We start from the raw sequence: 25,467 nt of genomic DNA, 5'->3' as shown, positions 1-25,467 counted from the left end.
AGTGTGCTGACGGCACAGAATTCACACTTGAAGATGGCGGCTGTTCTTGTTTAGTCGCTAAGCTGTGTCCAACTCTTGTGACTCCATCGACTGTACTCTGCCAGGCTCCTCTGTCCATGGAATTTTCCAGGCAAGAACACTGGAGTGGGGTGCCATTTCCTGCTGCAGGGGATCTTCCCCACCCAGGGATCAAACCCAAGTCTCCAGTGTCTCCTGCAGTAGCAGGCAGATTCTTTACCACGGAGCCATCAAGGAAGCCCAGATGGTTAAGATGGTAGATTATTTTCTGTTTTACCACTATTGAAAATAATTTTAAAAGGAAAGAAAATGAGGGTCCAAATTTGGTTACTGGAACTAGAACAAGCCATAGAGGCTTCACAGTTAACTCCGTGTGGCTGGTAAGGGAGGTAGACAGTTCCAGAGAGAAAGAGTGATGTAAAGCCCAGATTGTTTGAGAGGATCATGCTTTCTGTAAGTTCCTTATGGAAGATTAGCCGGAGTGGGAGAAGTGTTGTCTACACTTTGAGTGTAAGGTGCTGGTGCGGCCTTGCCGTGGAGGCGTGCTGTGCTGTAGTTGACTGGAATGCTGGCTGGGAGCTCAGGAAACAGGCCCTGAGGAGGGAACGTGAGTCACCGATAGGTGCTGCTTAAAAATGAGCAAGTGAGATTCCGTGCTGGAGCATGTGATAAGGAGAGCGAGGAAGGTGTCCTTTGGAGGAGGTTAGAAAGTGAGAAACAGAGGAGGAGATCAGACAAGCGGGAGAGGAAATGACACCCTGTGCCTCGGCAGCTGAGAAAGGGAAAGTGGTCTGCCAGGCTGAAAGCTGCAGAGATGGAGACTGAGGAGGAGAGCTGGATTTTATTTCAGATCACTGTCGTTTGCAGCCAGGAGGTCTGTGAGCTTCAAGAGAGCAGTTTTAGTAAGACGACCCAGTAAACCAGCTTATAGAGTTCATCCATTGCTAAGCTTGGCTGGACAGAGCCCGCCGGGGTGCCCAGGTGGAGTGGTGGGTGAAGGCAGCCAGTGATGGGGCCAGTGTAGGTGTTAAGGCCCGAGATGAGATGCTTCCCAGTGGCTAAGAGGCGGATGGGTAAAACATGAGAAGGAAGCATTTTGAAAGAATAAATCAATGGAACTTGATGGAAAGAAAAGGAAGTGTCACATCTGATTTCACGTTTCCAAGCCTTTGGGTTGATGTGTAGTGATGTTATTGATAGAGCTGTTGGAAGGCAATGTTCCTTAAAGGAGTGATGTCTTAGTTTTCTGTAGGCGGCTCAGGTGGTAAAGAATCTGCCTGCAATGTGGGAGACCGGGTTTGATCCCTGGGTTGGGAAGATCTCCTGAAGAAGGACATGGCAACCCACTCCAGTACTCTTGCCTGGAGAATCCCATGGACAGAGGAGCCTGGTGGAACACAGTCCATGGGGTCACAAAGAGTCAGACGTGACTGAAGTGTCTAACACACAAAGTGACCGAGATGAAGATGCAGAAAACAAGTTAGAGGGATGCATTACGTAGAAATGTGTAGATTAGAGATAATGGAGGACATTCAGTGGGGAACTGGTGATGCTGAACTTCGGAGAGAAGGTTAAATTGGTAGGGCATGTTTGGCGTGGTCACAGGTTTTGGTTCAATCAGTGGGAATGACTGTTGTTTTAATTCTGTGTAAATTGGCATAAGCATGTCAGGAATGAGATTATGTGGAAATCGAGAGACTGGCAATAAAAATTGCTCGCGTAGACAGCAGTAGTGACTTTCTTCTTCTGACTTGTTTTAGTTGGGGCCATGCTGGGTTTTGGTTGCGGCGTCAGGCTTTCTCTGGTTGCGCTGAGCGGCCTTCTCGTGTGGAGCCTGGGCTCAGCAGCGGCGGTGAGCGGCCTTAGTTGCCCCGAGGCACGTGGGATCTTCCTCGACCAGGGATTGAACTAGTCTCATCTGCACTGCAAGGCAGATTCTTAACCACTCTACAAACAGGGAAGTCCAGTAGAGTTCTTATATTTCTTTGTTGGTCTTATTCTGGATGTGGCAAAACTATGAAATAATCAGGTTAGTAGTTTTCAAGTCCTGCAATTTTTTTTCCTTCTTTTTTTTTTTAACAAATGACTTTTATAAGAGAAATGTTACATCTAACCCTATAGTTGGATATAGGATGAATTAGATAATTGGGAGATATTATCACCTAATTTTATAATTGTAGCAATTAAAATATAATTTAGAACATTTTTAATTTATCCTAAAGTTAAGATTTAATTAGCCTTAATTCTTTATTCTCTAGTGTCACAAAAGACGTTTGCCTGTGGTTCTATTTCCTAAATATTTTGTACAATCCAACTGACAAATCCCTTGCTAAGAGCTGTTTGAATACCAGCCAGTAAAGGACCAAAAGCTACAAAATGTATTTAGCAGCTGCTTTATGTTAGTGATTATTTGAAGCAGATAGAAAAAAGACCCAGTATTAAACTTTTTTTTTTTTTACCATAAGTCTGTAAGGAACAGGTAAGTATTTGATAATATAGTATAAATTTTTAAGTATACAATTATATTTTTGCATGTAATTTCATATCTTTAAAGAGCTTATAAAGGAAGAGTTGAACATGATGATATAACAAGTTTATGAAGTTTAACTTCAGTTTCAAAAACAAACACTAATTATAGTTTTGTACTGTTGACGGCACAGTTTGCCAGGGTTCCAGACACGTTTCTTCCCCTAAGGGAGAGGGTTATAAGCAAGGCCCCCACAGGCTGTACTCACCCTTGGGCAGGTGTGGTCGTAAGGCCTTCTGAGCCCTGCAAACGTGAGCCTTCTCTGCTAGCTCTCATCATCCTGTCTACTTCAGTAGTGGGACTCAGGTCACAGCCTGGAAAATAAACAGCCTTCATCTTTTTTATAGTGGCAGAGACTGGTCCAGAAAGTGATTTGATTCCACAGGTGTTATATTAAAGGAGAGGTCTGATGACCTTCTAGAGTTCCTGGGGGCTTTAATTTGATTATGAAATGTATGTACTTTATATGTGTGTGATTTGCTTGCTTTCATGTAGAAGAATAAGCCTCCCAACCCACCAGCCTTCATCTTCATGATCGATGTGTCGTATAGTAACATCAAGAATGGACTTGTGAAGCTCATATGTGAAGAACTGAAAACCGTGCTGGAGAAACTTCCAAAGTAAGGGAACTTCCATTCTTTTTGTAACTTACACAATATTGCTGAATTAATTTGTTGGCCAGCAAACAAGTGCTGAATGGCCCATTGAGATTTTTTGCTAATGGGGACATTAGATAATTGTTTAAACAGCATCAAATAATTCTTAAAGAGTCAGAGTGCTCTTTTGTACGAAGAAAAAGAAACAAAACTGATAAGAAATAATGTCACAGTAAGCAACATTCAAAACACATTCTAGGGACTTCCCTGGTGGCTCAGTGACCAAGACTCCGTGTTCCCAAGGCAGGGGGCTCGGGTTCAGCCCCTGGTCAGGGAACTACATGTCGCAACTAAGAGTTTGCATGCTGCAACTGAAAAAAAAGCCCTTATGTATCCCAACAAAGAGCAAAGATCCCACGTGCAGTCTCTAAGACCTGGTGCAGCCAAAACAAACAAACAAATGAATAATTAAGCAACAGCTAATCTTAAAGAAGTGCATTCTGAGTTGTAAGGAAGATCCCAGCAGTGTGGTGGGAAAAGCCGTGGCAGTCAGTTTTCCCTTTTCAAAAACACTGATTTTCCGGTGGAAACAGGTAGTTGCTGGTGCGGAAGGTATTTCTAAGGGACACAGGAAAACTGGCCTGCCCTCTCATGGCAGCCGTTGCGGCTCTTTGGTCAAATTTCTTTCTGTCCATCTGGTTCCCTGTCTGGCCCCTCGGCAGCCTTCCTGCCTCTGTGACCTGTGACTTAAGGGCACAGTGAACATCACTTGTCTTGTCACTGCAGCGGGAGTGCATAAAAGGAAGGATGGAAGGTGTGTTAGCAAACATGACTGTTTTATCGTACGCGAACTAGCTTGTTTAGGATTGGAACTAGCATCTAGGAAGGAGACTTGGAGCAGGGAGAAACCCTTTGTTTATGCAAGGAAGGCATGCTTAAGGAAGAAAAGAGGCTGTGGAAGACCGTCTGAAACCTGGTGTGTGCGCCAGTCTTAATCTGTTCCGCCCCTCCCCACACCCTGAACATCAGCAGCCTCTGTCCTGGAAGGGTGCTCTGCGGGCTGGGCTGTCCACAGCCCCCAGGGCTCCGTAGAGCTCGGGCGCCCCTCCTCTCTGCTCCACGTGTGGCTGGGGCTGTGGTGCCTGTGAGTGAGGCTCAGCTGAGTGAGCGCTGGTGCTGGACCTCCCAGGAGTCGTTTTGTTTGTATCTGTGAAGCTGAAGTCATCATATTCTCAAGAAGATGGTTTGGAAAAAGCAGTGGGGATGTTTAAAAAAACACTGAGGTGATTTCAAACTGAATCTTGCAGTGAAAAATGAGCTGGAGCAAGATGAAGATGGGGCAAGAAAAAGGCCTTGCTGCCTGCCAGCGGTTGTGACTACAGTTTCTGTTACCTCATTCTCACGGACACTTGACAAGGATGGACTTTCTGCCGAAAATGACGTCTTTGATCACAGACCTCTCACAGGGCTGCTTTAATATACTACATCTGAATTTCAAACTTGAGGAGTGTGAAAGCTATTCTGATTTCTGGAAATAGTCTCTCTCTCTCCCCTTCTCTCAAACTGCTTCAAATTACTCTCACATGACTATTCACATGGCTAGTCACTTCACCAACCCCGTGTGCCTTTTCAGCATACTAATGATATGAAGCTTATAACCTATTGATGTAAGTTAAAAAATTACACTATTCAGTTCAGTTCAGTTCAGTCGTGTCCGACTCTTCGCGACCCCATGAATCGCAGCACGCCAGGCCTCCCTGTCCATCACCAGCTCCCGGAGTTCACCCAGACTCACATCCATCGAGTCAGTGATGCCATCCAACCATCTCATCCTCTGTCGTCCCCTTCTCCTCCTGCCCCCAAGCCCTCCCAGCATCAGGCTCTTTTCCAATGAGTCAACTCTTCGCATGAGGTGGCCAAAGTACTGGAGTTTCAGCTTCAGCATCAGTCCTTCCAAAGAAATCCCAGGGCTGATCTCCTTTAGAATAAGTCTTGGTTAATGTCTAAGTCGGGTCTTCCCTGGGGGCTCAGTGGTAAAGAATCTGCCTGCAACGCAGGAGACATGGGTTCAATCCCTGGGTCAGGAAGATCCCCTGGAGAAGGGAGTGGCAACCCACTCCAGTGTTCTTGCCTGGGGAATCCTACGGACAGAGGAGCATGGCAGCTACAGTCCAGGGAGTTGCAAGAGTCGGATGTGACTTAGCAGCTAAACCACCACCACCACAAATGTCCAAGGTATGTTCACCTCTCAGCTAGTCTTTTGAGAAGGGAAAGCCCGTTCCTTACTATTGAACTTTGAATTTGAGTCTTTGGTACGGCCAGGGTGACAGACTTCTCTGTCTGACTTTTCCAGAAAAGGACAGAAAAGATTTGAAATGTTTTACTTGTTATTCACCCCAAACTCTTGGCTTTCTTTCTGAGTTGTTTGTGTCTAATGCTGGTGTAGCTAATATGTTCAAAATGCTTGATTTTGGAATATTCTAGTTCTTCAGGTTACTTGATATCTTCGGTGTTGCTCTGTCAGATTCATTCCATAATAATAGGGGCGAGTGTTGAGGGAAAGGGTCATTGAAAAAGGGAACAAACCACGTTGTTCTTTATGATATCCTGTCTATAACTTTACAGAATTTGTATAGAATTAATATGAAGGAGAGACAGATTCCATTTTCTTGTGGATATGGTTTATCAAGGCAGCTATCCTGCTGAAAAAGAAAATTTTAGCATAGTTCTTTGTTTCTCAAATTTAAAAACAACTGTTCCAGTAAAAACACTACTCCTACTATTTTGTAATAATGTGAGATGTCCTGATTAGATATTTATAAAAAATGTTAATTAGAATTTAAGTGAACCTATGAATCCCAGGATACTCTTTTCCCATCACTAAAAATGTCCAAATCCAATGGGGAATAGAAATCCAGATTCTTCTCTATAATTTTTGTGTCTTTTGCCTTGGCTGACTCCAAGTTAACTATTAAAAGAGAATAAGTACCCTTCATGATTTGCTGGACATGTTACTCTTATGTAATACAAGGTTCACTGGGAAATAGGAGCTTAACCAATGGTGTGCTGGAAAACTGCTCTGAAATAAGCAAAGGCTTTATTTGCATTGTTTGCTCATTCCTGTAGTGTAAATACTTCCAGGAGGCTGATTTTAAGCTACCAACGCAACATCACTCCCCTGAAGTTGGGAAAAGATACAATCAGTTTATCAGTCTGGGCTCTAACCTGCCATCCCAAACACGTGTTTCACCGTCATGATAATCGTCCTCAACAAGACCTCTAATTCCCCACGGTGTGCTAGACCCTCAGAGCAGAGAGCGTAAGCCTTGAGCCCTGACCTTTATTGGTTTATAGTCAAGGATTCGGGAAATGTTAACTGAAAGACACTATCTACCAAGAGCCAACTGAGAAGGAGTCATAGGAAGTTAAGTTCTGGTTGGTGGCGTCAGGGGAAGTTTCACGGAAGGAGGACTTGTGCTTGGCCTTGAGGAATAGGATTCTAACGAAAAGGGAAAGAAGAGGGGAACATGGACGCTGCATAGTATAGTCATGGTTGCCTGAGGTCATACAGTTTGGGGTGTGGAGGGGATGTGTGTGTGAGAGAGAGTCTGTGTATGTGTAGTTACAAAAGGTAAGGATTCCCATTTCTAAAAATGTTGCAAGAGTCCAGAATACAAACATTTACCAAGTGCTTCTGGAAGACATTATAAGGATCTATTTCAACTGCCCCCTCATTTATCAAGGCCACAGTGAAGAGCAAATGCCGTCAGCAAAGTAAACAGAAAAATAGAAGAGGGTTTAAAGTCGAGAGTCAGCCTGTACTCTTCTGAAACATCAAGGAAGCTGGAATGTCCACGGTGGGACCAGCAGCTGGAACTTCACATCATTCCAGTTCCCTTTCTCTTGGACTCAAGTAACTCTTCAGGCCAGGTGCAAAGTTTGCAAACCGAGCACACTAGGAGCTTTTTCAAACAAGCTGCTCCCTGAGAAGAGTAAGTTTTACTGAAATCGAAGGGTCAGAGAAAGTGGCATCCGTGTTCTGTAGCTTTCACACCGTCCCTGAGCACCGTGTTATGTCCACCGCTGATTATTAGTAAGAGCATCAGTGGCGTCCAGGTGTCTTATTTTAGAAAGGGGTGTGGAAGCAGGAGGGGGAAAGAGAAAGAGGAAAACACTGGAGTCCAGACCGCTCAACTCTGAATTTACTCAGTACAGACTTGAGTGAGAAGATTCATACCTGTATACTCCTTTCGGGAAGAGCAGAGCCTTGTCCTGGGATTCTGCAAAAATTTTAAACTCTCTGTTGCAGTTCTGTAGCCTGTATTGCTTTTACTGGCTGGTTGTGAGTATCACAAACGGTTCCCTGGTAATTTCATCGTCAGTCCGTACATGTGGTTGTTTTACGTGTTGTTCTGTGTGTTTGTTTATATGGCATGGTGGGTTAGTCGCCAAGTCGTGTCCAACTCTTGTGACCCTAAGGACTGTAGCCCGCCAGTCTTCTCTGCCCGTGGGATTCTCCAGGCAGGAATAGTGGAGCGAATTGCCATTTCCTTCTCCATTGTATGGTATATAACTTTCAAAATCTAGCCCATCTCCTGTTGAGTCTTGAGAATGGGTAAGACGAGTCACAGGAGAGGAGCAGGTCCTTTCTTGATAAAATAGCTGTCTTGTTTGTCATCTGAATGTGTGTTTCTCTTCAGATATTCCATCTGTTACTCTGACCCTCTAGTGACTTCTGAGAGCTTTGTTTATAAAGAATGTAATAAGCCTAGCTTGTTTATGATGGTGGGGGTGGAATACTTTGTAATTGCTATGGCTTGAGAATAAATATGTTAGAAAAATACAAATAAATTCACTATCTTTTTTTTTTACCTAGGTTTTTGAGAATTTTTTTTCTTTATCAATTTACTTAGTTTTGAAATATCTCCCACCCCACCACTGTGACTCAGTATTATCTACATCTGATAAATGATAACAAAACTTTAAACATATCTTCCATATATTTTATGGAATTCCTTACTGAATTTAGTTTAAATTCCTTACTGAATTTCTCATAGAAACCTCTCTCTCATAAATTTATGAAAGAGCCTCAAACTTTTTTTTTCCCCCCTCTCTCACAGGGAAGATCAAGAAGAAACTTCTGCAATTCGAGTTGGTTTTATCACGTATAACAAAGTGCTGCATTTCTTCAATGTGAAGAGTAATTTGGCCCAGCCTCAGATGATGGTGGTGACCGACGTTAGCGAGGTCTTTGTTCCTCTGTTGGATGGCTTCCTTGTCAGCTATCAAGAATCTCAATCTGTGATTCACAAGCAAGTACCAAGTGCTTTATAATTTAGACCTGGATCACTTGTCTGTTCGTTCATGTCTTGATTCAATCACATATGTTTTGTTTTGTCATTAGTAAGGGGGGTTTTAACACATGGATTATAAAACTCTCTGTTAGGTCTGTCTCTTCTCAGTGTAGACCAGTATCTAAAAATGAGGAGTGTTTTAGTTCTCACACTCAGCCGTGTGAGTGTGAGTACTCACACTCAGCCTGTCCGTCCCTTCTCTTTGCTGGAAAGGCAGCCCAGGAGTTATTTCCTGTGCATGGGTGAGCATTTTCACTGATGATGTAGCCACTGTTCTATAATTCATGGTCTAAGAGATCAGAAATGTGGTAAATAGAAAAGTGACATTTATAAAGAGCGTGATTTTTGTAAATTTTCCAACCAAGTCATGAATTTTGGTGCCAAACCGTGCCAGGATATCATCCTGAGGAGGGACCTGTGAAATTCACCCCCAGGTGTTCAGTGTAAAATAGACGCTGCATGTCTTTAGCCTTGATGTGTTGGTGAGTTACTTCTTGATGTTTGTTATAAATATGCAACGTATTTAAAGCCTTTTGCTCATTTCTTACAGTTTATTGGATCAGATCCCAGAGATGTTTGCAGACTCTAATGAAAATGAGACCGTCTTTGCCCCTGTCATCCAGGCTGGCATGGAAGCCCTAAAGGTGAGCAGAAGCCACTTTTGGTTGGTAGTAAATAAACTTTAAAAATGACACACACACGGTAAGTTTCATCCATGAAACAAAACACAGCCTTCATTAAAACATGCAGCTTGCTGGAGGCTGTTCCCCACTTCCCCACGAATCTCGGGAGGAAATGGCCAGACCGCAGCTCACCCCCAGCGTTTACATTCCAGTGCTGTTAGCATCCGAGCAGCCGATTCTGTCGGGTTTCCAGTTTAGCTCCTCCCTTTGGCTTTCATATGAACTTTATGTGATCTATTTTTAAATTATTGCAACGACATCTGAACTACCAGATATGAAGAGGAAAACCCCCCATTTCTCTCCTTCCTTGGGGTTTTCAAACATGCAGGGGCCAAGTCGTGACAGTCAGTGACAGAAGCAAATGCTGCCGGGCCTTCCCGAATGCCAGCGGGTGTGGGGCTGGCACGTCTCTGGTTGGGAAGCTGGGACCAAGTGACTCTGCTCATTGTCGTAGTAATAAAGGCAGTGATTTTAGGAAGGCGGAATGGTTGGAAAGTGCTTCACTCTTAATCATGATTACCTTAGCACAGGAGTCACCTTTGGCCTAGACAGCGAGTTCCTGAAATTGGTTTTTTAATCTTATTATTAAAGTTACACTTAAATTAATTTTTTAAAATAAAATGGCTAGCAATAATAACAAACAGCAACAACAACCCTACAGAATTAAGTTTATGAACTACTTCCACATAGGTTTTGTGTCCAGACGTTTTAGTCTGGTTCCAGTATAGATGCTTGTCTGGGTTTTTTGATCTTCATAATATTTACTGATGAGATCAAAGACCTGCAGATATCCCTCAAAAAGCCTCAATACATGTTAATTTAATGTAAAGTTAAAGATAAATTTTATATCCGAAAGCTATTTGGAGATGTTAAGTTTCACCCCGTGGAAGCCAGCAGTGATCATTGTTTGGGCTACAGAAAGACTTTAGGAATTCCTATTTTATTCCACACTGCTAAAGACAAATATCTGTTTCAGTTTGAAAGTTCTGCAGTTGTTGTTATTCTCTCCTCCAAAAAGGTGTCTAGAAATTCATACGTAAATTTCCTGATATGTGATAAGTTATACATGACGCTACAGGTCTTTCTACCCTAAAGAGTTCGTCCTGGGAGTAGCAGTATATTCACATGCGCATGCCTGAGAGGAAAGATGAGTGGAGAATCGCAAGCCAGTAAATCGTTAGTTAAGACAGCAGAGTGGCTCTTCTTTAGTTGCTAGTAAATAAAATTTTTAAAAAGATAGGCGTGCACACACACAGGAAGTTTCATCCATAATGGAAAATATAGGCTTCATTAAAATATGCATACAGCATCCCAGCTCAACCCCATATATCTTTTCTAAAAGGGAACAATACTGTCTTGTCACAGTGGGTTCCACATTGCAGTCCACAGGTGGTCTAGAGGCTGCTAAGCATCCTAGAAAGAAAAATGTAGGGAGCAGTTTGTGTGCGTGCTTTCCACATGTCCAAAGTGTGTTGTTACGATACACGACGGAAAAGCACTGTGTTCTTAATGAGCAGGGTGTTCTTGGAGGTCACTCAGCACCACGCTGACTGCACTGCCCGTGTTCTCAGCTGCCTGTCCTTTAGCAGAGGCCAATTCATTTCAGCTGATCTCCTTTTTATTTTTATATTATACTTGCAGTTTTAATGTTAGAGTAACATATGCCTTTCCACTGATGTTTAAAGAGAAGAAACAAACATCTAAATATAACTAATCAGAAGTCAGAGTTAACAAGTACACTATTCTCACAAAGTAGAATGAGCTCCTTTTGGGGAAGGTAAAGAGCTGTCTTTCTATGAAAATGAGGAGCTGCCTTTACAAAACGACAGAGTTGGACATGCTGTCAGTGGCGGTTACTGCCCCGTGCCTGCTGGCAGGATGTCCCCCAGCCGCAGCCCTGAAACGGACTCCGCGGCTGCAGAAGGACCACGAGGCAGCCAGGCCCCGCCTCACATCAGTGCAGTCACGTGTTTAGAGGACAAGTACTTTTAAAACTACAGCTTTTTGGCCCCACTTCCAGAGATCCTGATTCATCAGCTCCACAGTTTACTGATTATCTGTATTTAGGAACCACCAGCATCAAGAATTGCTACTCATTCTGCAGTCTCTCAGAATATCCTCACATTAAGTTAGCTCCCCAGGAAATTGCATACCTGACCCTTCCAACTTCACATTACACTTGGACTAAGAATGCTTTTCATTGAACTATGCTTGAACGTCTCATTCTGTGCTTTTATTTATTTTTAATTTAATTTGTGTATTCAGCTGTGCTAGGCCTTTGCTGCCCTAGTTGCAGTGAGCAGGGGCGACCCTCATGGTGTGCAGGCCTCTCATTGAAGTGGCTTCTCTTGTTGCCGACCCCAAGTTTCGCTAACTGTGGCACATGGGCTCCAGGGCACAGGCTCAGTAGCCGTGGAACACAGGCTTAGTTGCTCCGCAGCATGTGAAGATATTCCCGGACCAGGAATCAAACCCGTGTCTCCTATATTAACAGGCAGATTCTTTACCACTGAGATACCAGAAAAGGTCTTCTATGCTTTAAACTAATGGTTAAATTAAGAAAGAACACAATGAAGAAGGTTTCTTTCTTGTGTAGAGAAATGGAGACATTATTCAGTCTCTAACGTGTAGAAAAGGTTCACTAGCTGGTTTCCTAGAGTCAGTTGTGATAAGCATTCTGATTCATAGTTTTAGCCTTAACTACAATAAAAAATACTACTACTACTTAGGGTGGATGTTCTAGTTTCCCTGACCTTTCTACTGATTTCTACATGTGCCTTAGTAATTCTATTATGATGTGCCTTTAATTGTCTGTTTCCTCAAAAGTTTTTTTACAAGTAGATTATTGCTATAAATAACAAATTAATGAAAAATGTTTCTTCTGCATCTCCCAGGAAGATTCCAGGTGATTATAATTTGTTGTATAAGAGCAGAAGCTACTGTAGTACAGTTGGAGCTTGTCTGTGGGTTATACTTTCTGCCTCAAGCAACTTTATCAGGTTTGGATGAAGAAAAAATAGGATAAATGTGTTGTGTGTTTGTGTAAAAATGTGTAAATGTCTGATGTGTGTATGATAGTTCAGCTGCCTCTGACAGTCATATTATCTCATCATCTTTCAGGGCCTATGTGGCTAAAAATCAGTCAGACTTAAATTTGTGTTTAAGAGTTGGACACGACTGAGCAACTTCACTTTAAATTTGTATGTACATATACAAGGATACTAAAATTCTTGCTTGAAGTCATTATCAGGCTGAAGGCTAACAGTTTTGAGAACCTGCAGGGTAGTATCTAAATATTGAAGAGACTACATCATTCATTCGCTTGTTCTTTCAGTCAACAAAGATGGACTAGATGCCTGTGTTTTATGAGACAGTGTTAGGACTACTGTCCCTGTTTCTAAGTTGCTCACAGTGTGTAGAAGAGCTGTAACTCTGTAATACAAGACATGATGTTTATTGCTAATATTCCCCAAAAAAAGGCTGTGGGGGAGGAGAGCAATGAGTACCTCTAGAGCGTCCAGGTCTGCGGCAGGTCAGTGAACAGCTCAGCGTATCCTGCCCAGGAGGCCAGAGCCCGGAATCTCATCCGCCTGGATCGGAGGAGAAGCTGAGAGGACAGCACCGTGCACCGCCTGTTACTTGTGTCCAAGTGGAGACACTGTAGAACCAGACTCCCCCGCTTGAATTATAGCTTTACCTTCAATCGGATAGATGCCAAGTCAAAGCTATATATAATTAGTTGTAATAAACTTTTTGAAGCAAAGACGGAAGACAAAAATGGACATAAAACACGCACAGATTTGTCACAGAGATACAAAGGGGCTTGTTGGAACGTTCTCACACACACTCCAGTTCTGTTTTCTGTTGTACACGCTTCCATGGCGACTGCCCCTTGCACTCCTAATGTCTTTTTTTTTATATATAATCTTTCAAAATCTGCACCTATTTTAAAATCTGACACTCATAACCCAACCGTATGTGAATTGCTGGCAATGTCTTTCAAGTTGGCCTCAGAACAGATTTCTGAGTTAGCTTTCACTTTCCCATAAAACGAGATAAACAGAGTTAGCCAAAAAGTTGGAGGGAACTGGCCTTTGGCGGTTATGCTTCAAATACATGGTTAGATGTGGGGATCACCTCTCAGTCGTCTTCATAAGCGCTTCAGTGGCGGTTATGCTTCAAATACATGGTTGGACGCGGGGATCACCTCAGTCGTCTTCATAAGCGCTTCAGTTCGGTTTCCAGATGCTGTGTCACCAGCTGCCCTCCACAGGAAGCATGGGGCACCTGTGGGGTGAGGGGCCAGACCTGAGGTGGGCGCAGGGAGGGCGCTGTGCCAGGGAAGACACATGCGAGGAGGGCCGCAGGCCTGCCTTCTGCTGGACCAGAGATCCTGGACGACGGCGGAATACATGAGGTGTCATGAATTCCAGAAAAGCCTCACCTACAAAGCAGAGTGGGGGCAGAGAGGAAGAGGCAGGCAGCCCTGCCGAGGCGATGAAAACCTCTCTCGGAAGAAAGGACGCTGGAGCTGAGTTTTGAACAGTGGGTTCTCCAGGTCAGCCCTCCTCAACCTGTCTCCATCATAACGAGAATGACGTGTCACTCGTCTAATCCTGTATGATACCCTCATGTGAGCACAACCAGATTCTGGCAGAAACATAACATTTTGTGGGGACATAAAGCATATGAAGCCATAGGAGCTCTTTCTTTTATTGCTACCTATCAAAGATTTTTTAAAGGATTAATGCAATTATAAGTCTGAAATTAGTAGCCATTATATATATAAAGAAAAAAGATAAATATGGCTTCTTAATTTTTTTCTCTAATATTATACTTTATCTTTTTTCCTTCAGAATTTTACTCAATGGGTAATATTAACTAGGCAATCATGTATGTGTAATTATGATTAACACCATGTCCTGGATCATTGAATTCTCTCAGTATTTTTGTATAATAGTTACGATGATTCCTATGTCATATAATTAGGTAATTGAAGCATGAAAGTGAAAGAGAAAGTCGCTCATTCGTGTCCAGCTCTTTGCAACCCCATGGTCTATGCAGTCCATGCAACTCTCCAGGCCAGAATACTGAAGTGGGTAACCTTTCCCTTCTCCAGAGGATCTTCCCAACCCAGGGATCGAACCCAGGTCTCCTGCACTGCAGGCGGATTCTTTAATAGCTGAGCCACAAGGGAAGCCCCATTGAGGCATAGAGAAGTTAAATATTTTGCCCAGTGTCATTTAGCTAATAGAATGGCTGGGATTCTAAACCCATGCAGATAGGAACTATACTCTTGATCTTAACTCCTGTGGTATAAAATTACAATCCTTCCATGGGTAGCAAAGATCTAGATGGATAGAAGAATTTTTGATAATAAATTCCTTAGGGAAATTGGGCAGGTAAGGCAAGAAAAGTCAAGGAAAAGATAGACTTTTAAGAAAGGTTTTATACCTTTTATGCTACTTGAATTAAGACAAAAAAATACTTTTGTAAAAGTGGCAAAAATGAAAAAAAATTTAGTCATGGAATTTCAAAACCTTGAATGTGTTGTTATCAGTATCACTGGAAATGTTACTAGGATTCAGTTATTGGAACTAGCGTGTGTCTCTCAGCCGGAGTGTTGACAGCTTGCGTCTCCTGTGCTGTGTCTGCACATGGAGGGCCACTGTCCATGCTCGTCACTCTTCACAAGAAGGACGCCTTCCCTCCTCCTCATTCATGTTGTGTCTGTCAGTAATTTCCAAGAGAAGTCTCGGGCAACAGTAAAACTGCTGCTCATACTGAGTCCCACAGCAAAGATGAGGCGGGGCTTGGGTTACCTCCCCTCCGTCAGCGGGGACCCTCCTGCTGGGACCCAGTCCACACAGCACATCAGAATATCACGTGGTGAGACGCATTAGGACCGGGCTAACCTTGAGTTCTCTTCATTTGCTTTTTGAGGAAGTTAGTCACAAACCCACATACCTTATTATTAGCAATAACTTCCCAACACATTTTGCAGCTGACCTGGGCACACCAGCTTGTGCCCCTGAACCCCATCTTTGCACACACCGCTCCAGGTCACGGAAAGGGAGAGATGTATTCCAGCCAGAGGGGACAGTGCAAAGAGAAAGAGGTGTGTAAAGCATAATGGTGTACTCCAGGAAAGCAGGAAGGGTTAGAACTTCCAGTGTAGGGGATGGTCAGGGCAAGAAGATTAGACTGGAAAACAGATTCAGACTCAGCTCCAAAGGGCCTTGAAACTCTTTTTCCATGCTGTGTGACCTGGGCCAGACTGGATGGGCCTCAGTTCTCCTGACCTTAACATGTAGCCCTACCTTCTTCCCCAGGTTGTCAGCGTGAAATAAGAAATGTGTGTGAAGGTCTGGGCAGAGCTGCACACAGCAAATGTTGATGCAACACATCCCACTGTTTCCTGGCCTTCCCGCCCAGATAAAGGGATGTGGACTTTATCCTGTAATGGAAAGCCTTCAGGCATCACAGGGAGAAAAGCCACCTCTGTGATCAGAACAGCTGTCTTCGTTTCGAGGCAGTGATGTGCCCAGGCGACTTGGAGAGAGGCAGGACTGCATGGGGGCAGTATCCCGCGTTAACTACTTTCAGTAAGCTTTGCTCATAGGCTACTTCTGCTTCAGCTCCTTAAATAAGATTTTAAATCTCAGTGCTGAGTCGATGTTCATGGCGTCCACCTGGGCTCTGTTACTTCCCAAGGACTACAGGTCGACAGGGTCATCGTGATCCCACATTTTTTTCCTTCTGTCCTCTTGCCTGAAAGCTGGTTCCTCTGTCTCATGTTGCCGCAGCACCACTGCATCCTTGCGCCTTCCTCCTCGGGTAGCACTGCGGGTGTCATCTGTGTTTACTGACAGTTTCAAAGAAGAGCTCCTATTCCATCAGGATCCTGGGAATCGAAACTTCTACTTTTGGGATTCACCTAGTTCTGAAAGACTTGTGTTACCTAAAGGAGAAAGTATTTTTAGTTGGACACATCATTTTAACAGCTGTTTAAAACATCATGGTACAGAGACCTACATTTAAGTGTTGGCTCTTTGGGGATTCCCGGTGGTCCAGGGGTTGGTACTCCGTGCTGTCAGTGCTTGGGGCCTGGCTTCTGTCCTGGCTGTGGGTTCTGCAAGCCCCACAGTGCAGCTGATACGTACATATTTATAGTCTCTTTCATTTACAGGTTGTTTGACTTGAAGCAGATCTCTCAGCCTCCCTGAGCCGTTTCCCAGTCTATATAAGGCACAAACAAGGTTATTGTGAGGATTAATGAGATGTATACAGTGCTCGACTCATAGAAAGGACTTATATTTTATTTTTCTGAGTCCCTTACAATAAAACTTTCCCACTGAAGTCTTTTTTTTTCTCATTTTTCAAAGGCAGCAGACTGTCCTGGGAAGCTGTTCATCTTCCATTCCTCTTTGCCAACTGCAGAAGCACCAGGGAAACTCAAAAACAGAGATGACAAAAAAATGATTAATACAGACAAAGAAAAGGTATTTGTAAACAGCTGCCCTTTGAAATGTCATGTCAGTTCTTACAAGAGAATAGAGAGAGAGGGCATGTGTGATTTGTGTAGGAAAGGGGGCAAAGTTAAATGTATAAATCCAGGGTACTGTACATTGTAAGGAAGATTGTGAATTATAAATAATTTAGGAAACGGTATATTCCTAGGGAAAGTGATATCTGACCTACATTAAGATAAAATCTCAAGCTTCTTCATGTATAACCCATGTAAGACACTGGTTGGTAAGACTGTTACGGGGATGGGAGAAATGGGAGAAAATGCAGAAAGGTCAGGTAGAGGGTTAAAGTGATGGACAGCCCCCTAGGACGGCAGTCCTGAGGTGCCTGGGGCTCAGAATACGCTTTGCTCAAACCCTCTGAGGTGTTGCCCTGGGACCCAGTCAGGGGGCAGGGTGAGCCGTGAGGCAGGTGTCCAGCCGAGGCCATGCGACCCCAGACAAGTTGCCTCATCTCGGCTTGTACAGGGAGGGCAGCGGCGTCAGCGTCCCTGGAGTCATCAGGGGGTCAGATGACACCACGCACATGCGTGCACTTCACGTGGCACAAGCCTGGCACACGAGGCGCTCGACGCACAGCCGCTACCCTGGGGAACACCACGGTTTGCTTCCTCGGCCGGGAGAACGCAGTAGAAACTAACAACAGAAACGTTCCGTGGGTTTCATTCCCCCTCTGTGCGTCCTTTTCTTCAGATACTTTTCCAGCCTCAGACCAACGTCTACGACTCTCTGGCCAAAGACTGCGTGGCTCACGGCTGCTGCGTGACCCTCTTCCTCTTCCCCAGTCAGTACGTGGACGTGGCCTCCCTGGGGCTCGTGCCTCAGCTCACGGGGGGGACACTCTACAAATACAACAGCTTCCAGGTAAATGCCCGCTGTCTGTTCCCCGGGTTTCCTCCTGCCTCTCGGAACTTAAGAGAGCTGCGCCCCCTTGTGGGCAACCGACAAGTGTGAACTCTGGAGCCGATGGAAAAGGATGGACCGGTGGTTAAGAATAGCTTTCCTGGGAAGGAGAGGGCGGGACGAAATGGGAGCGTAGCACTGGCATACACACGCGACCGTGTGTCAAACACTAGCCAGCGGGGACCTGAGGTGCGGCCAGGGAGCTCAGCCCGGGGCTCTGCGACGACCTAGACGGGGTGGGATGCAGGCTTAGGATGGAGGGGATGTAAGCATACTTACGGCTGATTCAGGTTGCTGTGCGGTAGAAACCAACACAATACTGTAAAGCAATTATCCTTCAATCAAAAAGAAATTTTTAAAAAAATTACAGAAAAAAAAATTGCTTTCCTGCTTCCTAAGTTATGGCAACAGACTGAGCTCAATTCAGCCTCAGGTTTGAATATCAATGTAAGCTTCCTTGTTGGAGGGAAATAATATTTTCTATTAAATGTTTATATGTTGTATAAAACTTTATATTCCATATATTTAAGATTGTTTTTTAAAGTGACCATGCTTTGTTTTAAATTGTTATGGTTTGAAGGGGTCAGTTCATTATACCCCCTCTTCCAAGCCTGAACTGAGTCAAGAGGTGATCAGAATGTCAGCACTGGAAGGGACCCAGGTCTGTGGGACTTGCTTGCTACGCCTTTCCCCTCCATGGTGTCTATCTGGTGGTGTCTATCTCTGGTGGTGAGACAAACACCACCAGGCACAGGGTGGGCGCAGACAGAAGCGTCTCCCGTGGACCCTGACCCTTGCGAGCTCCAATATTGAGGGCCAGGCAATGCGTGCCTCCTGCAGGCTGCCCGCCCCCACCGTCCCACCCAGAGGCTGCAGAAGAGGCTGAGCTCTGCCCTCCGGCTCCTTGTCCCAAACTCAGACGTCACCTGCCCTCACCTGAGAAGGGGTGAGGAGGCGCCTCTGATGTGTATACCTCCACATGGAAACATGGAGTGGGAACGAGTGATCCCCCAACAAATGTGACAGATGTTCATCATCTTTATTTTGATGAATGCAGTTATTTTTAATTGCATAGCTACATACTTACATTGTAAACTAGCTAAGGGATTGGATAAGATCAAAGATTACAAATGAAATAACATTGAAAGGGCTTTCAGAACCTTAAGATTTCTGGATAAACTAGGTTTTAATCAGAATTTTTTTTTTAAGAAAGAATTGTTTTCAGTATTTTACTGCCACCTGGTGGACATGATCGTCCTTTATTTTTTAGATGCACTTGGACAGCCAACAGTTTTTGAATGACCTCAGAAATGATATTGAGAAGAAAATAGGATTTGATGCTATTATGCGGGTTCGTACCAGCACAGGTACTTTTCATTTATACTGTTTTTCAGGTCTCTGATGTATAATTGCTTCCTCTTGAAACTAACAACAGGCCAACAAAGAAAAGGACAGTAAAATAAGGAGAAACAAAATTTCTGTTTTTCCTCAGGTTTCAGAGCCACTGACTTCTTTGGCGGCATTTATATGAACAACACCACCGACGTAGAGATGGCAGCCATCGACTGTGACAAGGCCGTGACTGTGGAGTTCAAGCATGATGACAAGCTCAGTGAGGACACTGGAGCCTTGATTCAGGTGACTCAGAACGGACTCCTGTCTTTTGCTTCATTTGTTACTGACAGTGATCATTGGGGAGACTCCCAAGACCATCAGCTGTGTCAGTCTGTCCATAAGGAAGTCCAGCTCCGTTTCTCTGAAGGTGGAAGCCACTAGATTGGAGTGCTCTGTGGTTTATTCTGCACACCCTGGTTCCTGTGCAGTTTCTCTTAACTAATGATGTCTATGGAGCCTTTGCATGAGACCCCGCAGACTTGAGGTCAGATGACAGGCATCAGTCCCCAGCCTCCTGGGTTTGCTGCACCCCTGCCATGTGCCGGACACCGTGCTGAGGCGGGTCATCATATCAGAAGCAGGTGTCCACAGGACATGGCTTTGTAGCAAGTAGGATTAACTAGAAGCCATGGAGACTTTGACATAAAACAGGAGAAATTCTAATGGTCAGTTTTCAGACAACAGTATCACTCTCAAAGAAGGGAGAGGTAGACATCAAATTGAGGAAGAACTCTAGTAACTCATGTGTACTTTAAAATCACAGAAATGGGGAAATGGTTACTTGTTCGCATTACCAAAATGTATACGTTTATCATTAGTATAAAACCTGTCACCAGAGCTAGCTGTTTCTTTTTGGGTGAAGTGAGCCTGGAGTAGGACTATGATAATGTGAAGGTATTATTTCTGGACCTGAATCCCTGGCAATAAAATCTAAGCTAGGAAGTGTAGCCTTGTTGTGGAAATGCAAGCAGGTATTTGCATGTGAACAGCCCCATTAAAACCTAAGTTTAAACCAGCGAAATGCTGCATGGACACCCAGTGTATCGCTGGCCATCATTCCTCCCTTATGTGCTGTTTAGTCTTTAGCAGTAATAGGAAAAGCCTGTTGGGGGGTTTAGAGGTCTTGGAGCTGTGCACACTGTCCTGTGCATGTAAGTAAGACCAGGCTAGCTTGGGTGGACACGCTAACCAGCAAACACGTTGCCTCTGCAGTGTGCCGTGCTCTACACAACCGTCAGCGGTCAGAGACGACTTCGGATTCACAACCTGGGCTTGAACTGCAGCTCCCAGTTGGCCGATCTGTATAAGAGTTGCGAGACAGACGCCCTCATCAACTTTTTCGCCAAGTCAGGTAACTCTCTGCCAATCCTGGGGTGCAGAGTACCTTGCCTAGTGGTTCAGGCAGCCTTGTGGGTTAAACCGAGTTAGTAGCTAACAGGTCTTGGGATTGTGTAGCCTTCTGGTGGGTAAACTCGGAATTTATAAAAGCAGAAGGTAAAGAATAAGAGTCAGCATTTCTAAGTCTAGACAAATAAGGAGAACACTGAGTCCTTCCCAGGGCAACAGAGTTGAAATTGAGGAAGGTGATCCTGAGACTCATGATGGTGTGTGAGTGTGCCCTGTGGCACATCCAGATAATGGAAGAATAGGGTCCCTCACATGAGACTGAACTGGATTAGCCTTACCGAGATAATTAGGAAGTGGTAGGGGCCCGAGGTGGAGTTTCCTGGCTGCTCCTCCCCTCCTTGCCCCAAACCCCAGCTGAAATTCTACACTGAGCTTTGGAAGAGCAGTCCAGCCCATAGGAGTTCAGAACATCAGAGATGGTGAACTGGTCTTGCTTTTCTCTGAGTAGAGTCCTGTGTCTAATCTTCTGAGGACGAATCTGGACAGATTTCCCACCTTTTGTTATAGGTAGGCTGTTGTTTTCCACTGGCTAAACCATCATACTTAGTCAAGAGGAGAGCCTTACCCAATGACTTTAACATTTTAAAATGCTGTTATTCCTGGCTGAGCGGTCTGAAGATAATAGCAATTTGTTCTTTGATTATATTTGGAGGGATCCATTTCTGAGCTAAACCTTTTATGCCCTCTTAATTGTTTTGTGCAAACAGCTTTTAAAGCCGTTCTACACCAACCCTTGAAGGTCATTCGGGAAATTCTGGTTAACCAGACTGCCCACATGTTGGCCTGTTACCGGAAGAACTGTGCTAGTCCCTCTGCAGCCAGCCAGGTAAGTCACCCGCTGTCTTCAGGGACCTGCTCACGCCGCGCTCTGCTGCCGAGGCTGCTGTTGTCTGGGCACTGAGATGCTGCCTGGTGAACTGCAGCCGAGAACACTTGGGGTGCCACTGGGGGACCATGGTATTTTTATGTGTGAAAGTCGCTCAGGTATGTCAGGCTCTGCAGCCCCATGGGCTGTAGCCCGCCAGGCTCCTCTGTCCATTGGATTCCCCAGGCGAAAATACCGGAGTGGGCAGCCGTTCCCTTTTCCAGGGGATGCTGTCAACCCAGGAATCGAACCCAGGTCTCTCCTGCATTGCAGGTGGATTCTTTACCAGCTGAGCTACCAGGGAAGCCCATGGTATTTTTACAGCCAACATGAAAAAAACTTAGTGGCCTTACAACATGCAGAAACCTCAAAATGTGTGTGCATATTGTGCTGACAGCCACTATATTACGTAAAACAAAAAAATATTATATGTAAGAAATGTCAGTATAAATCAGGTTTTCTTTTGCATGTAGATGATGAATATTACATTGTGAAATGGGGAAGCTTAAATACTTTTTGGATATATTAACAATCAAAGTTGACACGAGCTAATGGCAGAAATGATTTATCTATATTTTATAAACATAAAATTTATAAATTCTGAAATTCTCTGTATTTAATAGTTAATACTAGGGGATTCCTTGGCAGTCCAGTGGTTAGGATTCCATGCTTTCACTGCAGGGGGCATAGGTTTGATCCCTGGTTGGGGAACTAAGACCCCCATGCTCACAGCCAAAAAACAAAAAATTAATAATAGATATGAAGAGTTTTGGAAAAAACTGGCTAATAACTTGAAATTTTAGAAGACCTTTTAAATAAATCTGACTCATGAAAATAAAAGACAAAAAAAAAAAAAATAGGCAGAACCTCAGGCCCACACTTATTTTTGCATCGGTTCTCTTCTTTATAATCTTTCCCATCATAGCTAGATGCCATTTTTCATAGCTGTGTATTGAACATCTGAACCCAGAATCAAAGAAGACAGCAACAGGTGGGAGACTTTCTGGTTAATTCTTGTCCACAGTGACACCTGAAACCCCACCTAAAGCAACCCTTCAGCAGCAACAATAGTAGAGATACATCTGGGGGCCAAATTCATAATCTGGGTAATGCAGGAAATTAAAAGACTATTATTAGTTTGGACTTTTTACAGAAATTCCTTTGCTGTCCAGAAGGATTAAAGTAGCCATCCATTCTTTCATCTCCTGTTGATAATCACAGAGGCAACTCTTAGATCTGTTAGTCAGAGGGTTTGCCTCTTCAGTAAACTCAGCGTCAGTCCCGTTTCGGAGCATCCTACACAGAGCCTCCCAGGAGCTCCTGGGTGCAGGCCAGCGAGGACCACTGCAGCCTCCAGTCTCACTGTTTCGGAGCTCTGGCAACATTGCTCTGTGTCTGGAGTGTCTCATACGTCAGGAGGACTTGCTGAAGAAGAACAGGTACAGCCAGTGAGCTCTAAGGAAGTTTATTTGCTACAACAATTGGATTCAAAAAACCTTACATTAAAAACAAATCTGTTGCCTGCTTAAGGGAAGAAATAAAACTGGTCGGTTCCTTCTGGTTTAAAGTTATAAGCTTTGCCTTTACTACTAGATCATCTGTTTGCACAGTTTATTTCTGGAGTGACGGCATTCTGATGCCAGTCTGTTTCTGAAAAAAGTAGATAAAGATTATTCCTGTTCTTCTGGAGATTTTTCTTTCTCCATTAGCACATTTCAGCTATACCCATCAGGGAGTAGGGAAAATGTAGAGATGATAATACTGTTAGTAATAATGATATATTAAAAATACACCATTATTTAACAGAATGGCTAGACGAGGTTTTTCTCAGAGAATATAACTTCAAATTTGGTGGTCTTTCCATAGTTCACTTGCAAGAAATTATTTCCATGGGGAAATTTGTAAAGGAATTCTGTTTTATTCAATACTACAGAGCCCAAAGTTTCCTTAGTCCAAGCAAGACTGTTAAGGAGCTGTGTACTTTCATTATATGTACTGAACCTCAGGAGATAGGCTTTTACTGAATTGCCAGGGCCAGCACAAGGTTGATGCAAAAGAGGAGCTTAAGGCACAAAATTTAAGGAGGCACCCATTCTGCAAGTCATAGGATAGATGCTGGGTTAAGACATATAATTTAAAACAACATTAAAACAAGCTTTTAACCTTACATAAGCAATGTAGCTTCCTTTTTTATTAAATATAACAACTCACTGTCCCAAACTTAAATATATTACATCATATGGGAGTACACTGACTTCAGGAGGTAAGTCGCATCACCTTAACTGGAAAGTAGTAGTTTTTTTTTGCCCCCCTTTTTTTTTTTTTTTTCCATTACCACATCTGTTACTTCAAAACCCAAAGCAGAGAATTCTCCAAATTCAAACTGGACTCATATGAATTTGCACTCCCTCCTCACTCACACCTTTTCTTCCCGAGAGTAATTTCACTATTTATGGAGAAGATCAGGGAGGCAAGGAAAGGTTTTAAGTACTGATCCATTACCACATTTCCTTCCCTACCTCAAAAACATTGACTGTTTTCTTTCACTCTAACTCAATTTTCTTCATCACAAAATTTCCTTCTTACTTTTATTCTTGGTTCTGTTCCTCCTGCCCTCTGTAGTCTCCTCTAATCAGACTTTTTAGTCCTGAAAGAGTCATCATTGGCCAAGCTCAACTCTTTGTGGTATTTAGGGCAACAAATTTCTAAACTGTCTTAATATGACCTGATTAATGAGAAACAGCCAGTGAATTGCAAGATAATATTTAAAAACTGTACATACATGCTTCTCTATGGGGATCTAAGAACATTTTTAATCCATAACAGGTAAGATGCCTAACTGGTAATTAGCCCAGAAATAGCCCTGGGGCCACTTGGCTCCAGTGACCATGGTTTGTGTCCTGTATCCTTGGATCGTAATTTTTTTTTTTTTAATCCTAATTTTCTTTGGCTGAAAACATATTCCAGTACCAAATGCTGTCAAATAAAAATACTTTATGCTAAATAAGTGAAGTAAGTCAAAGAAAGATAAATACCATATGGTCTCACTTGTATGGGGAATCTAAAAGACAAAAACCTAGCTCAGATACTGAGAAGAGACTGGTGACTGCCGGGAGATGTGGAGGGTGGGCAAAATGGGTGAAGGGGCTCAAAAGGTACAAACTTCCAGTTATAAAATAAGGAAGTAATGGAGATATGATGTACAGCATAGCTGCTCCAGTTAATGCATGTTTGAAAGTTGCCAAGAGTAAATATTAAAAAGTTCTCATCACAGGGAAACTCTGTAACTTTGTATGGTGATGATGTTAACTAGAATTGTGATCATTTCACAATATATACAAGTATCAATTATTATGTTATATACCTGAAACTAATATAATGTTAAACATTATTTCTCAATTAAAAAAAAATTTATGCTAGAGAAGAAATTCTAAGAGCATTTCCTCATATGAGGAAACATGCGTTTATCTGTCTTTGGTTTTTTTGAAAGGAGATAAAAATTGAGAGGAAAAACAAACTGCAAAGTAGAATTTTTCTAAAATATATTTTCCTTAACCAGTTAGAAAGTTCTGTCTTACATATTCCTTACTTAGAAGATCATGAGAAGCGATGATAAAGGGATTTGAGGAATAAATACTATTAATAACAGAGCCCTAAGGGAAATTTTCTTTTCAGCGTGTATTCTGTTAAGGGAATATTTTTTTCATCATTAAAATAGAAAGCTAAAAAAAAATCATGAATTTATAGACCAGATATTTATATTTGCAGATTATCTACTGTATATGCTTTTCTTTTGGATATTTTGTTCATTGACCTACTATAAATGGAAGAAATGACAGTCTGTCTTGATTCTTAGCCATATTTGTAAAACTGTGTTGGTAAGGTTAAACACACAGGCAAATTATTTGTAATTTTTTTACTCATGTTTCTAGAATTGTGTTACTATTTGGAGCATTATGGTATGTACTTGGAGGCAGTTAGAATGAAGTCAGAATGAGCTCACATAAGCCAAAGAGAGGGTGGAGAGGAAGAAGGTACAGGTGGATTTTAAAGGTTATAAAGGTGGATTATAAAGGAATGGAGAGAATTTGTGTTCTAATTGAAGGTAAAGAAAAAATGAAATCAGGTTTCATCTAGTAGCTCTAGTATCTAAAACAGGAAACATAAGAGGAAAAACATGTTTGTAGAAT

General features: G+C 43.1%; 1 protein-coding gene across 4 annotated transcripts in view; it reads left to right on the top strand.

The window, feature by feature from the left end:
• The window catches only part of SEC24D (SEC24 homolog D, COPII coat complex component), a 115,479-nt gene that overhangs the window by 79,491 nt on the left and 10,521 nt on the right, over positions 1-25,467 (top strand). For all 4 annotated transcript variants that reach the window (XM_055588044.1, XM_055588045.1, XM_055588042.1 and 1 more), the window contains exons 11-19: positions 3,041-3,165; positions 8,262-8,453; positions 9,046-9,139; positions 16,564-16,680; positions 17,401-17,571; positions 18,881-18,977; positions 19,103-19,248; positions 20,218-20,356; positions 21,120-21,238. In XM_055588044.1, coding sequence (XP_055444019.1) covers positions 3,041-3,165; positions 8,262-8,453; positions 9,046-9,139; positions 16,564-16,680; positions 17,401-17,571; positions 18,881-18,977; positions 19,103-19,248; positions 20,218-20,356; positions 21,120-21,238 — 1,200 coding nt within the window. The remainder of the gene's footprint in view (positions 1-3,040; positions 3,166-8,261; positions 8,454-9,045; positions 9,140-16,563; positions 16,681-17,400; positions 17,572-18,880; positions 18,978-19,102; positions 19,249-20,217; positions 20,357-21,119; positions 21,239-25,467) is intronic.

The sequence above is a fragment of the Bubalus kerabau genome, chromosome 7 (genome assembly GCF_029407905.1).
Source record: "Bubalus kerabau isolate K-KA32 ecotype Philippines breed swamp buffalo chromosome 7, PCC_UOA_SB_1v2, whole genome shotgun sequence".
Lineage (NCBI taxonomy): Eukaryota > Metazoa > Chordata > Mammalia > Artiodactyla > Bovidae > Bubalus > Bubalus kerabau.
The sequence above is the reverse complement of the archived record's forward strand: the minus strand, read 5'-3'. Positions and strand labels throughout refer to the sequence as shown.